The sequence below is a fragment of the Hippoglossus stenolepis genome, chromosome 19, assembly GCF_022539355.2.
Source record: "Hippoglossus stenolepis isolate QCI-W04-F060 chromosome 19, HSTE1.2, whole genome shotgun sequence".
Classification (NCBI taxonomy): Eukaryota; Metazoa; Chordata; class Actinopteri; order Pleuronectiformes; family Pleuronectidae; genus Hippoglossus; species Hippoglossus stenolepis.
The window spans coordinates 16,831,890-16,846,204 of record NC_061501.1 but is presented as its reverse complement, the minus strand read 5'-3'; the positions used below and the strand labels follow the sequence as shown (position 1 = coordinate 16,846,204).

The 14,315-nt window shown below is 43.3% G+C and overlaps 1 protein-coding gene across 10 annotated transcripts in view; it reads left to right on the top strand.

Moving 5' to 3' along the window:
* The window catches only part of myo3a (myosin IIIA), a 38,475-nt gene that overhangs the window by 10,884 nt on the left and 13,276 nt on the right, over positions 1-14,315 (top strand). For 6 of the 10 annotated variants that reach the window (XM_035143231.2, XM_035143230.2, XM_035143229.2 and 3 more), the window contains 15 exons: positions 1,894-1,970; positions 3,978-4,123; positions 6,067-6,132; positions 6,263-6,418; positions 6,803-6,844; positions 7,528-7,630; positions 8,217-8,333; positions 9,146-9,250; positions 9,409-9,492; positions 9,961-10,163; positions 11,147-11,245; positions 11,356-11,470; positions 12,400-12,526; positions 13,012-13,222; positions 13,616-13,763. In XM_035143231.2, the coding sequence (XP_034999122.2) occupies positions 1,894-1,970; positions 3,978-4,123; positions 6,067-6,132; positions 6,263-6,418; positions 6,803-6,844; positions 7,528-7,630; positions 8,217-8,333; positions 9,146-9,250; positions 9,409-9,492; positions 9,961-10,163; positions 11,147-11,245; positions 11,356-11,470; positions 12,400-12,526; positions 13,012-13,222; positions 13,616-13,763 (1,799 nt within the window). Of the gene's footprint in view, positions 1-1,893; positions 1,971-3,977; positions 4,124-6,066; positions 6,133-6,262; positions 6,419-6,471; positions 6,579-6,802; positions 6,845-7,527; positions 7,631-8,216; positions 8,334-9,145; positions 9,251-9,408; positions 9,493-9,960; positions 10,164-11,146; positions 11,246-11,355; positions 11,471-12,399; positions 12,527-13,011; positions 13,223-13,615; positions 13,764-14,315 lie in introns of those variants that run through there. The other 4 variants (XM_035143233.2, XM_035143228.2, XM_035143235.2 and 1 more) reach the window with 3 other exon arrangements.

Here is a 14,315-nt window from a genome sequence, read left to right as displayed (position 1 = left end):
GTTTTGTTTCACATATTTGAGTTTTGCAAGAAAAGAAAGTCACTGTGACAGTGACACTGAGTAAACATCTTGTCATTCTCCTAAAATGAAGGTGGCAGCAAACCGAGCAGATAAGATGTCGACTCCAGTATTATCGCACAAAAATTACTCTAAAATTGAGTTTTTCTTGTCTGTTAGTCTTTATCATTACTGTCTGTCCAAATTTGTACCAGGATGTCATCAAAAAAAGCAAAGATAGCAGCAGTGTAGATATAAATACATTACGAGTACAAGAAATAAAAATGTGTAAGAGCTTGCAGAGTGACCCAGGCGCTGCGTCACGCTGACATCAATGGTTTTTCATGCGGAGGGGCACACGCCACACCGAGCAGCTGAGGAGATCAAACCCCCGCAGTGACTCATCACCGGCGGAGAAACATAGAAACAGCAAAGAGATGGACCCAAAAAAGAGCAGTGGAAGAATGGAGGGGGGGGGCTGTTCGCTCACGGGTCCCTCATGAATATTGTAATTGACAGCGTTATCTCTGTGATGATTATTAAGTGTGGCCCACCAGGCTCCACTCGGGGTTAATGTAGTGGAAAGAGAGGGACTGTGAGAGCTTTAATAAGCGGCTCTTTATGTTCCTTTATCCCGACACATTGATAAACCTCATATATGTGAATTATATATACATATATTATCGCAGACGTGTGTTTTATCAGATCACCGTGGGTTTCATGTTTCTTTGTCGTGCATGTGGCTGCGTCCAAGTAAGACTGTGGGTTTGTTCTCGCTAGTGTGTGTGTGTGTGTGTGCGCGCACACACACACGCACATCCCCTCCTGCACATGATTCTAATCCCTTTAGATGTTTGGCCACACAACGGTTTTCCTCTGCATTGCTCATCCTGGCATTTCTCTCCAGCCCTGACTGTAACCATCAGAGAATCCTCACGTTATGTACTGTACCGACGGCATCGACGAAAAAAACAAAACACGAACAGAATGAGCTTGTGAGAGAAACAGTTGCTTACAGTCAAATAAATGCAGAAATATGTTGTTGGTGCAGCTCCACAAATGATCTCTTCATTTCCTCTCAGCTTTTATCTACTGAAACACAATTTAACATATTGCACCAACTGTACGACCGTAATCCATAAACATAATGTGCCAGATAAAGACCCTGTGCAGCGGCACGCTGTGCACCAGCCGATCACCTTTTGTTTGTCAGCAGCCACTTCTGTCCGGAGGCTCTGCTTCTGTCGTGGTCGGCTGCCTCTGCAGAAGCCGCCCCGGGACACATGACCGCGTGGCGTAACACTGATTTGTCTGGACTGGACTGAAGTCACGATTGTGGGTCAGCATGTTCGTTGTCAGGCTTTAACTAACACACACACTGGAGGACACACTCTTTTCCTCTGCAGTCCCATTTATGCTGAATTAATCTACCTCTGACTCGACTGTCATAACATGACTTTTGTCCCTCTGGTTCTTTATGCAGATAATTCTAATATAAACCAATAAATCACAGGATATCTTGTTCGGAGAGCGAGAGAGAGAATTGTCGTCTCCAGCTGCCGCAGCCTGCTTACAGTCAAACTGTATTCAAATCTTGTTCTTGAAATGTCTGCATGGTTAAAATCACCTGTGAGTCACACAAGAATTTGTAATTCAAAGCAATCTATCATTTGGATGAAAGGAGGAAAAAAGGCGGCGCAGCTTGGGTGTCTGTGTTTTGTTTTCTCTCCTTGTCACTATAGCGACAGCTCCATCAGTGCTCATAGGAGACCCTAGAACCTACTGTTTCCCTTTTCACACATCATCACTTTGAGAAGCAAGAAAAACTCAAAGTATGTCAATGAAGTTATTGAGATTCCAGAGCGAGAGGCTAAAATGTCTCCTCCGTCCCTGCAGGTGTCTCGGCCCAGCTGACAAACACCCGTCTGAGGAGGAACACCTCCGTTGGAACTCCCTTCTGGATGGCACCTGAGGTAAAGTAAAAACCGGCCTATAAACGCTCCCGCTGCCTGTTCCCTTTCCACCACATTAGCCCCGCAGCAGATCCCGACGGGGGCCACAGTTAATAATCATCAAAGAGATAACACTGTCAAATGCAATGTTGGAGAAAAAAAATGGAATGGGCAGCCTCGGTCATTCATCTGCGATCTAATCACGGCTCGCTGCACATCCACCGTCTGAAGTGCACGAGAAACCGTCCTCAGGAAAGTCCCATCTCGGTTTTTATGGGAGGTTAATGTGACTTTTCAGGTGTTGTATAAAGGTGCAGAATAAAGCGAGCGGAGGTTCGAGGTTATTGCTCTTGATTGGAGGTTATTTGGCGAGAGTGTTGAAAGTTCAGTCCAGTTCCTGTGAAGGTGTAAAAAAAAAAGAATCACACCTCTATTAAACCACATCTAAATCAGCTGGATCCAGATGTTTATTTGTATCTGCTACCAAATTGCTCACAGATATCAGTATATCTACACGTATACATCTGAACCTATAGTGAAACAGCCAAATGTGAAGGAGGTTCAACAACTGCTGCTGTAGAAACAGATCCACGTAATTTATATTTCATTAAACTGACACCACAACACCTCAGAATAAACCTCAACACGTGGGGGCATCCCATAATCGCCCGTCTGCACTGATCACAATGAACCAGGAGTAAAACCTGAGGAGCCTTACACTCCTCTACACAGCCTCACTTTGTAACCATTGCACCTTCGATAGTTTTAAATGACGATCACAATCAAAATCAACATTTTTACATGAGTTTTGCATGCTGTGCAAACTGAGCATTAGAATAAACACTGCATGACGTGTCCTGGATACTAGTATTTTAATCTCATTTGTATAAGATGCTCATGGACCGAGCTGTAAGAAAGGACGTAGCTTGTTGTGGACAGTGTTTGGTTGCAGGGCTTTTTCACGTCAGGGGTGTAAAACAAGGATCTGCAGTATTAGTTAGTTAACTGGAGAAAATACGTTTTTCATGACTTTTCAAAGAGATTCTTCAGGAGGAGACCTTCCACAGTTTTGGATTATTAGTTTTCTTACTAAAGGAGATTTGGTTATGTAACTTTCAGGTGTGGGGTAAGTTTGCGTCATATATAAGAGCTGTGTTTAATGGTTACACATTGATAATTTGGGCTAGAACACTTTCTATACTTGTGTATTTGGGTGAAACGAGCAAATTTAAAGTCGTCTTGAGGACTGATTTAGCATTTTTGTTGTGCAGAGATATGACAGAATACAGAAGGACTTTTTCTTGTTTGTCTATGAAAATGTGTCTTTGTGTATTTCAGGATGTCTTTTTGATAATGATTTCTCTACATGTCTACACTTTGTACACAACTACATGGCTATTGGGAATTGGTTATACAATTCATATTGATTTTAGACATTTGACAATAGAAGTGATTGTGTGTGTGTGTGTGTGTGTGTGTGTGTGGTTACGTGTGCGCATGCCACCCACTCAGAGATGATTCATGTTGTCGATTGGTACCATGTTGCCCTGAGGACACTGATGATTGAGCGTGTGTTTGAGAGAGAGAGAGTGTGTGTGTGTGTGTGTGTGTGTGTGTGTGTGTGTGTGTGTGTGTGTGTGTGTGTAAGAAATAACATAATCCAATATTAATACATGACAATATACAAATATTGACTCTTTTGCCCCAAACTTCCCAACTTTAGCTCTTGTATCGAACAAATCCTGAACAATTCACTGTATAACAGGACATCACAGCTTTCATCTCATGTTCTAATCTTCCGTTGGCTTTGTGTGAAATGAAATAGACATTGTGTTAATTCTGTTTGTTCAATAAAGATTTGATGTGATAACTTGTGAAGCCATTGAGGGCAAATGGGTCGATGGATGTTGGTTGATAACTAGTTCCAGCTTTTGCACGGGGAATTTTAAACATACAAACAAGATAAATATTAATACCATCTGTGTAGCCGTCTTTGTAATTTTCTGTTTGTACCCATTTGTGCTCCAGGTGATAGCCTGTGAGCAGCAGCTGGACTCGACCTACGATGCTCGTTGTGATGTTTGGTCGCTGGGCATCACCGGCATCGAGCTGGGAGATGGAGACCCGCCCCTCTCGGAACTCCATCCAATGAGAGCTCTTTTCAAGATACCCAGGTGAGCCTCCATCGCAGCTGTACATCAATCAATCATCAATCAATTTCTTGATAAAATACAAAGCTTTAGAGACACAACCCTTTCTTCATCAGCAGAGGGGATGTTCATTACATCCCTCCTATAGAGAGCAATGTAAAAACAGGATAATGCATCGTGCTCGAGCTGCGATCCAGAAAAAACATCTCCTGCCCCCAAACCCAGCGATTTGCTTTTCTATATAAACAGACAAAGTACAGTCTTTTCATTTCAAATAGCTTTTTTCTGCTCATGGAGGCTAATCCCTAAACTACTCCCCCTCCTGTCTCTGTTCCCATCCGTCCTGTGTGTGTGTGTGCGTGTGTGTGGGGGGGGCTCAGAGCCCGGCCACCTTTTTCTCGTCTGAGCGTTCTGTGAAGGTGAAATGTAAATTGTTTATCTTCTCCGGATTCCAGTATGAGAGCCGCACAAGCACTTACCGACACTGTCATCTTAACGGCACAGCACTTTGTCCATCACGGCACGGAGCGCGCCTCACATGCACGCACAAACACACACAGACAGCTGTGTCATGGCTGTCGTGTGTGTTTGTTCTCGGGGTCGTGCTCCACGGGAGCCGTCACGCCGCCTTCCCAGAATCGATGTGACTGCTGCAGCCAGAGCTGCAGGCCCTCTCTGTTCACGCTCTGGGTTCAGGTCGTCAGGCAGTCGAGGAAAGAAGGAGAAAGCATCAGCAGAACGCTGAAAGCATCGACCGGCCCACACCTCGTCTGATTTAATTTAGGCCAAATAAATAGAAAAAGATCATCAAGGAGAAAAAACACCTCATATTTATGTTTTTTTTAAGTTTTCAACATCCAGATACAGTTGTTATAAACCTGAAACAGGATCATATAGAGAAATTCAATCCAGTATAATATCCTATTGTTCCTGCAGCACATGTGCTCCTCATGATTCATTTGTTACCACAGTCGTGCTCCTGCCATGTACCCAGAGGTTCTTAAGTTGAAAAATAGAAACTGTTGTTTTGACCCAGGTCTCTACTTTGTGTTTATTGTGTTCTCATGAGATTAAAAATATTCTTGACATGGTGATTTACAATAATCCAACACAGCTCTCTGATGCAGTGCCCATAAAACATGATCTTTATTAGCTGGATTAGTGAGTGTTAGCATTTTCTTTGAATAGATGTTTCTGGTGTTATGTCAATCTGAACTGTAGTGAAGCCAAAGAATCACAATCTCCAGCAGGTTAAAGATTAAAACTGCTCTGATCCTTTATTATGTGCAACAGAGAAGATTTGCCTTTGACTCGCATGTTGTACAAACTGATCTCATGATTGGACAAAGTGAGTCACAACATTTAAAGAAATAAAAGGTTAACTATCTCAGGTTTGGTGACTCTTTGCCTCCTGTTTGTCTTCCAGATAAGAAAAGCGGTTAAACAACCGCAGCAAATATCTGATGCATTTGCCGTCTTTATTTGTTGTGTGATAAAAAAGGAGATTTATGAACTTTTCATTAGAACTATTTATTGCTTTCAGAGCCGACCCGGTTCATTAACAGGCAGAATTGACTTTCCCGGCCAGAAACCCTAAAACAAATTAGCTCCGTTGTTCGCAGGCTGTGACGCCTCGTTACTGGTGACCCCCTAAACAACACGTCTGTTTGAATCGATGGTGTATTTACAAACCTTAAAACTTATAAGATCTGGTCAAAACTGCACCTGATCCATTGATATTGACTTTTCAGCCGTATCGACACCACCCGGCCGCAAAAGTGAAATTGCTGTTTGTTGTTGCTGCTGCAGAAACATCAGTGGACGTGTGTTTTGGAGACGAATTGTTGCCGTGTTCAGATTTCACTTCCGTCGTTCCACTCAGCCTTTTGTTCCCCCCCGGCCCTGCTCCGCTGAATCCCATCTCATCTTATCATTCAATTTATCTTTTCCATTCCTTCCTTAAACAGAAATCCTCCGCCTACCCTCCACCAGCCGGAGCTCTGGTCAGACAACTTTAATGACTTCATCTGCAAGTGAGTGCGGGTGCCAGTGGGTTTGTGATGCCTCGGAATAATAAATACAGCTTTTTCCACTGATAATACACAACCAGATGCTTTGAATATAAAAGACATGCATTGCATTCCTCTACTGTCTCTTCCTCAGATGTCTGATTAAGGATTTTGAGCTGAGACCAAATGTGCTCGACCTGCTGCAGCACGTGTTCATCAAACAGATTCTGGGCAGAGAGAGAATTCTGCAGAAACAATTGATTGAACTCATTGATCTCAACCAACAAATAGGAAGCATTGAAAAAACAAGGTACAGTCCGTATTTCATGCGTTGTTTCCTTTCAGATATCTCACATTTCTACAAATACCTGTGACACTGCGGCAGTCGTGCTACCTGTCGAGCAGCACACTCGTGATACTCGAGTCCTGTGAAGTGTTCAACTGCCAAAAGAGACTCTGCCAACCTCCTCGTCAGTGGCTCTTCTTTCCTAAACTGCAGCTTAACTTTAGCAGGCAGTATAATCCAAATTACCCCCCTCTGCTAGAGACTTTACGAGCCCTGCCGCCCTCACAGGAAAGACAGCTCAATCCCGCCCCAGCTTCACTTGACACGTGCAGGCTGCACACCAGTTCAAATGTTGGCCCAGCTCATCCATACAGTCGTGAAATGTTAATCCTATTTCTGTCGTTCAAGCCATCACGGAAAGACAAACAGAAGCACAGACAGTAATGACAGGTAACACATGCATATATGACCTTTATGTCACATTAGGAGTAGATGATGACTCTTGTTGTAGTAGTGATGGCACATGTACTCCCAGTTGACTGAATAGTTCACTGCTGTTTGCATGCTGCCATTGTTGGAATTGTCTTGTTTCTGCGTCATTTTGTTTGTGTTTTATGTTGTATGGGTACTGAGGTTCAACTCTCATGTAGGGGGCGCTCACGAGGGAGTCCAGAATGAATGCGAGTCATATTTCGATATGAATAGATGTTATAGATATTCTTCCATCAGATTCAATTTTCACATGTTCGCAGTGAAACTCCCAAGATACTTTTGCAACATTTTGTTTTCACTGGAGCCTGTTTTTACTTGAGCGTGGAATATTACTATCAACGCTACCATGAGCAGTGAGCAGGTTTATTTCATGTATCCCGAGGCCAAGAGAGGATGGAGTGCTGAGTGACCTTCTTACTGATTTAACATTCATGCTATAAAGTGTTATATTTACATTTAGATCTGTATGTTTAAGTTATTTAGAATTTGTTTGAAGAGATTTGTTCTTTGCCCAAGCAAATAACATTGGCCGGAATGTGAGCTGCACCATTTTGTGCTCTGCATGCACTGAATTTGAAGCAGGATGAATTATCACATTACACACGCTGCTTATGAAGTGGCTTGGTTGTGCATCCTGTGAGTTGCAGGCATGAACGCATCCACACTAAAAAAGGAAGCCACATGAAGACGCAGGGTGACCCGGACGAGGTGGAAGACCTCGCCACCTTAGAAGTGCTGGACGAGGTAAGAAAGCCCGAACTCAGCTTTGACCTTTCTAGAACCGAGATGATAGTCTTCCTCAGTTTCAAAGTTGAGGTTCACATATTCTATTTTTTTTTACTCTGGAAACGAGGGAGACCTTTTTGTAACAATCACATTCACTACACCGAAAGGAACATCCACGGTATCTTGTAGTTATTCGATTGGCCAATTGGCGGGAGCTGCACAGTGGCACAAATAACATCGAGAGCAATTTATCAAATGTGACATATTGAACGATACAAACAGTCTCAGTTAGCAGCGGATATTTCCACCCATCCGTCAAGATGAGTGTGAGGGAGGCAGTGCTGTCGTGCTGTTGTTGATGTACCTGTCCCGTAAGTATGAAGACGGGAGAATCAATCACAGCGCGACAGGAAGATAAAACACTGACGTCACAGGCCTCGACTTGAGCTAAAGGAGAGTTTGGTTTTAATAATGATTTTTTATGCATTTATCTCTTCTAAGTAACTTTATAGGATTGAAGCGTTATAGGACTTTATAGGATTGAAACTTTATAGGATTGAAGCGTTTGAAAAACTGAACAAAGTCTGTGGTTTCTTTCTTCCAGAACACGGTCACCGAGCATCTTCAGAGTCGCTATGGAAGAGACCAAATCTACACATATGTGGGGGACATCCTCATCGCAGTCAATCCTTTCCATAAGATGGAGATATACAATCCTCAGGTCTGTGGATATACAACGTCGTGTGTGTGTGTGTTTTCTTTTACGCATGTGTGCTCGTGCATTTGGTCACTAATGCACCGAATGTAGCCGAGCGTGTCTCATTAGGGCCTGAGCAGCTCTGCAGTCGGCTGCATCCCATTTAGCTTCTAGTACACACACACACACACACACACACACACACACACACACACACACACACACACACACACACACACACACACACACACACACACACACACACACACACACACACACACACACACACACACACACACACACACACACACACACAGTTTCTCTGCCTCTTCCACACCTCACTGGTTGTATTTACAATCATTGTTTTCCTTTGCCTCAAGTTTGTGGCTGTTTTTCAGTCCTCTCCTCCCAGAAGTAAAATATAATAGGACAGTTTGTACAGAGCGCATATTTCTGTTGGTGTGTCGTCTAATGTAGCAACACCAATTCCTGATAACATAATCTTTTTCTTCTAAACAGTATCTACATTCTGGTGTATGTGACATTCAGGTACCTGTTCAATCATAGACTGTAAATAGAGATGGAGGAGGCGTCTCCACTTCCTCCCACCATCCAGAAATGAAGCCAAAATATTAATAAAAAAGAGTAGAGCTTTCTAAAATGACAGAAACCATCTTTGAGGAAAAATGTATGTTGTGTTTTTTGATTTTGTTTCATTTGGTCCATGTCCCAGCATCTAACATGGAGGAGGCAGGGCTTACGGCCTTTACTGCGGCCAGACACCAGGGGGCGCTTGCTTATCTTATCTTATCTTGCTTATCTTCTTCTCTTCACAGGACACTAAGATGTACATCGGAGCCAAACGCACAGTGAACCCGCCGCACATCTACGCTGTGGCCGATATCGCCTACCAGTCCATGGTGTCATACAACACAGACCAGGTACAGCACATACACGTGTTAGTTTATTATTTTAACAGAGTCACTTTTACCCCAAAAATGTCTTGGTGCCAGTTGTACAAAGAAGATGAACCTTGTCTAAAGGAGTCAGTGTTATTATTACTGGTCTTATAATGATGTCTCTGACTTCCTGTGCGCAGTGTGTTGTGATCAGCGGAGAGAGCGGAGCAGGGAAAACAGAGAGTGCTCATCTGCTGGTGCAGCAGCTGACTGTTCTCGGGAAGGTGAGTTCTAATTGCTCCATAAATACAACATTTCATTTACACATTGTTATTTATTCTTCATGTGGAGATTTCACAGAGATTCTCCTGAGGTACAAACAATGTCAGAGTTTGAAAATCTCGGATCAAAACAATAGAGAAAAGCGTCACAGTAAATACTTTCTGAAATCTAAAAAGATGTTTATGATTTCAGGAAATCACCATTTTAAACTTTGCAGCAGCCGAATACATTGTCAAGGATTTTGAAACTTCCTATGATGAGTTTGTGTGAAGCTGCAGCTGGTGCCAGTCATGCTTTGCAACTTCCATTTCAATTTGCTTTTTTATTAGTGGAATAATAAAGAAAACCAATGGCAATGTCACTTTTGATAGGAAAAACATTAATAGAAAGGCACACTGCAGAAAAGTATCTATACCATTCTAACAAAATAGTTATATCGGGTTTCTATGATGGTTTAATGTTTTCTTCAGGCCAATAACCGGACGCTGCAGGAGAAGATCCTGCTGGTCAACAGCCTGGTGGAGGCTTTTGGAAACGCCTGCACCGTCATCAACGACAACTCCAGCCGCTTCGGCAAATACCTGGAGATGAAGTTCACCTGCGGAGGAACGGTGGTGGGGGCGCAGATCTCCGAGTACCTGCTGGAGAAATCCAGAGTCATCCACCAGGCCGTGTAAGTATCACCTCCTCCTTCTCGTTTATGTCCTTTTTCTTATGTAAGAAACTTTTTCCACAAAAGAAAGTCAAATTGAATTTGAATCACGTCTCCTGTCGTTTCCTGAAAGAACATTGCCTGGATGGTTATTTTGCTCTGCTGGCCTGGGATCAGTGCGTAATGACCTGTCTCCTCCTTGCACCTCTGCTTCTCCATATCAAACTGGTGGCATTTACCTTCCAGCTGCACTTCAGTCAATCCATCTTTCCCTTTTATCATGTGTCCGCGGAACGGAGCGGGTCAAGTGGAGGGACTGGCTTGTATCCTGTTCGATCAAAGATTGTGGTCCTGCAGGTGTCCTCAGTGGACGTTCAGAGACAGACTCAAGTATTTCATTAGGAAACAGACACTCGGGTCAGAGACGGGTTGATTTGGCTGTGAGCTCCGTGTGCAGCTTCACTTTTATTCAGCCGGTTAGATAGTAATTGTTGGGGGACAGCAAACAAGGTGGAGCCATGTTTGTTCAAGATTTAATCCTCCTAAGATTTGTTACCTCAGGGATGTTGTGTTTTCAGATCTGTGAGGAGGATAGTTAGCAGAATGTGAATCTTAAAGATTTATAGGCAAGATTACACAAAAACAACTCAGCAGATTTTCACGAAACTTGGTTGTTAAGATGTGATTCGGGTCAGGGAAGAAGAACCCATTAAAGTTGGGGCAGATCTGGATCCAGGAATTATTCTTCACTTTGTTTATCATTGTGAAATATGGCATTTTTCAACTTTATGACTATATATGATAGTGTGTGGTATGTGGTGCAGCTTGTATGAATTTAAGGGGATTGATGGGACTGGCAGAGGTATGAGCTCTTTATCCATAGAGTCCTACTTGTGTTTCTCTTATATTAGGAAAACAGGAGTGAAGTTTATTTAAGTATAATGCTCACAAAACCACATTGTTTGTCTTTACAACCTGAATGTTTAATCTGTGTGTTTCGACAGAGGGGAGAGAAACTTCCACATCTTCTACTACATTTACGCGGGCCTGGCCGACAGGAAGAAACTCGCCCACTACAAGCTCTCCGACAGCAAAACCCCTAAGTAGGTTTGACGTTTCCTGGCCCCTTCTCCCTAACACTGTTATTTCCCCTCTCACGCTGCCAGCTCCCTGCTCCCCCGGTCCTGATCTCTGCCTCCTCTTCGTACCGCAGGTATCTGTGTAACGAGCACATTAAATTAGGGCCTGACATCGTGAGCAACACCTTCTACAAGGAGCAGTTTGACGCAGTGGAGCAGTGTTTCAAAGTCATCGGATTCACCCTGGAGGTACAGAACTGCTGCATTGATCACAGGGAGAGAAGCTGAAATTGGCTTTTCCACGATTATAGTATAACCTTGATTTAACTCCCATAGTGTCTCACACATCTGCCATGTATGAAAATGTGTTTGCAACAAAAAAAAACATGTTTGCATGTAAAAATACATAAAATAAGCTTTAAAACCAGTGTATAGTCAGTGTATAAAGGTGTAGAGTACGGCTTATTATGGGGAATGAAGCCACAGGCACATGGAGGCAGTCAGCTGTTGGCATTGTGAAGACTAATGAGGCCCAAAGAACTGATTGCCTCTGGGATCTGCACGTCAATAGCACTTATCCTGTAATCGCTGCTCGGCTGTGCTGGAGGACGGGCCTCGTTTCTGCAGAACGTCCTGTCTCGCATTGGAATCACAGAACGTGTGTGAAGATTATCTTTGAGGCACTTTTATCTACTTTGAAACACAAACTGAAACCTTGGAAAAGGTTGTCGGTGCTCGGACAAACTGAGTCTCACTATTACAGGTGGATGCATTTATTTCTATTACTGATATGTTTTCAAATTACACACTGCCCCCCCCAAAAAATATGACATCCTGTGCACAGAAAGGACATTTAAGTGTAATTTTGTTCTTACTGAGAATGAAAGTTGTGTGAAAATTTTGAATTTTATAATTCTGGATGCTAATAATAATCAATTACCTATAGGTATTTGTGTGTATAGTTTGGGGGTGAAAGCAGTTATTCAGTAGCTTTCAACTAAACTAGAACATATTGTACCTTACACAGCTGAACGTTTTTTATTGTGTGGCAGCACTGAGTAGAAATTGTACTTGGAAGGTATTCAAGTACCACTGCGTTACATAAAGTCAATAATGCAGATGAAAACATATCAAATGTGTCAGTTTACAAGATGATCCTGTCTCCGTTGTTTGTGCAGGAGCTGGGCAGTGTGTACAGCACCCTGGCCGCCATCCTCAACTCTGGAGATATCGAGTTCAGCCCGGTCGCCTCGGAGCATCAAACTGACAAGAGCAACATCTCCAACATTTCTGTGCTGGAGAACGGTGAGAGGGGGCGGGGCACCGGCCACAGTTCAGTGTGTGATGACGTAAAAAGCAAACATGACTCCGAGCTTCTTCCCCTGCACCCCCCACGTCTCTCCTCCCCCTCCTCTGCTTCTTTCCATTAACTCTGCAGAGAGCTCCAGGTGCAGCTAAATATAGGAAACTATTGTTCTGAAATAAATCATCCATCAGTGCAGGAGTTGCAGAGACGTCATTGCCCAACATACAGCTGCAGTCGGTAGATTTCACATTCGCATTATGTTTTCTAAATCTAAACATTTCTTATGACCGGTAATTTACAAAGCTGCTTAAATGGCGTCAATCTATTTCATTAATGAGCATAAACATGAATGTTTTTAGTCGTGAATCCAGAGCATCACCTTCTGAATGAGGACAGATAAAGTTTGCACATCATGCATGTATTACTTGTACACTTTCCACTTGACTTTCATCCCCATTTCAAACCTTATCTCGTTTCTCCACAGTGGCCTCGCTGCTGCATATCCGCTCAGACGAGCTCCAAGAAGCCCTGACCTCCCACTGTGTCGTTGCCCGGGGAGAGACCATCGTCAGGCCCAACACGGTGGAAAAAGCAGCGGAGGTGAGGGACGCCATGAGCAAGGCTCTCTACGGACGCCTCTTCAGCTGGATCGTCAACCGCATTAACTCGCTGCTGCGGCCCGACAGCCACCTAGGGTGAGATTAGGAGTGAGAGAGTGTGATGGTGTGTGTGTGAACGTAGAATGAGGTCATCTCGAAAAGTTTATACTCTTATGTAGGAGAAGCATGAACGAGCATGATTTAAAGTTTTTCTTGGATCACGTGGAATCTTATCTGGATCCGCAATTTAATGAGTTCTTCCTTGAACCATAGCTGCTGCTTCTTTCCTCCAATATTCGTGGTAAACACAACCTCCTTTGCAGAGGTAAAAAAGATCTAAAGTAACTTACCCCCCAATCGCAGATGTATGAAAAGAGTTGATAACTGGACATTGCTTTATTTATTTTTTAGCAAGGCCACAGAAATTATGCTCCAGACATATTTTATCTGAACTCTGCTGGGATAACACTTCATCCCTCTCACCTACAGAGAAGAGGACAAGGGCCTGAACATCGGCATCTTGGACATCTTCGGTTTCGAGAACTTCAAGAAGAACTCTTTCGAGCAGCTCTGCATCAACATCGCCAACGAGCAGATCCAGTTTTACTTCAACCAGCACATATTCGCCTGGGAACAGGTGAGTTCCTCCGACCCGTCGCTGCAATCAAAGATCAAAACATCCCTGAGAGCTGGAATCCCTCCTGCAGAGCATCGTGGTTTGCATTTCATCACCTCATTTCCATCTAAATAGAGATAACACGTCATCATTTGTCATCCGCTTGTGTTTTAACAGACGACAAGGGTAAAATATGCTGCTGTCTTTATTTACGGGAGAGCGAGGTCCCCTGTATGTGGGTGCGTTGCCTTGGGGGAAAGGAGAGAGAATGGTTTGCTAATGTTAAATGATTTGGTCTCACCCGTGGAGAGGAGCCATAAATCATCCCCAACGAGGGTCAATTAGGAGTTGAAGACAGTTAGCGTTGGACTTAAACTCACTCTGGGGTATTGTTGGCACCAGGCCTGGAAGTATATTTGTCCTCTACTGCCAACATTATATATATATGTAGCATAAGGGAACTGTAATGTGCCACGAGATTAATAAGCAATAAAATAAAGCAGTTTTAAAGACTGTGCTCCCTCATCTATACGTTTCCATACATGCACTTATATATAGATCGTCTATCTCCAT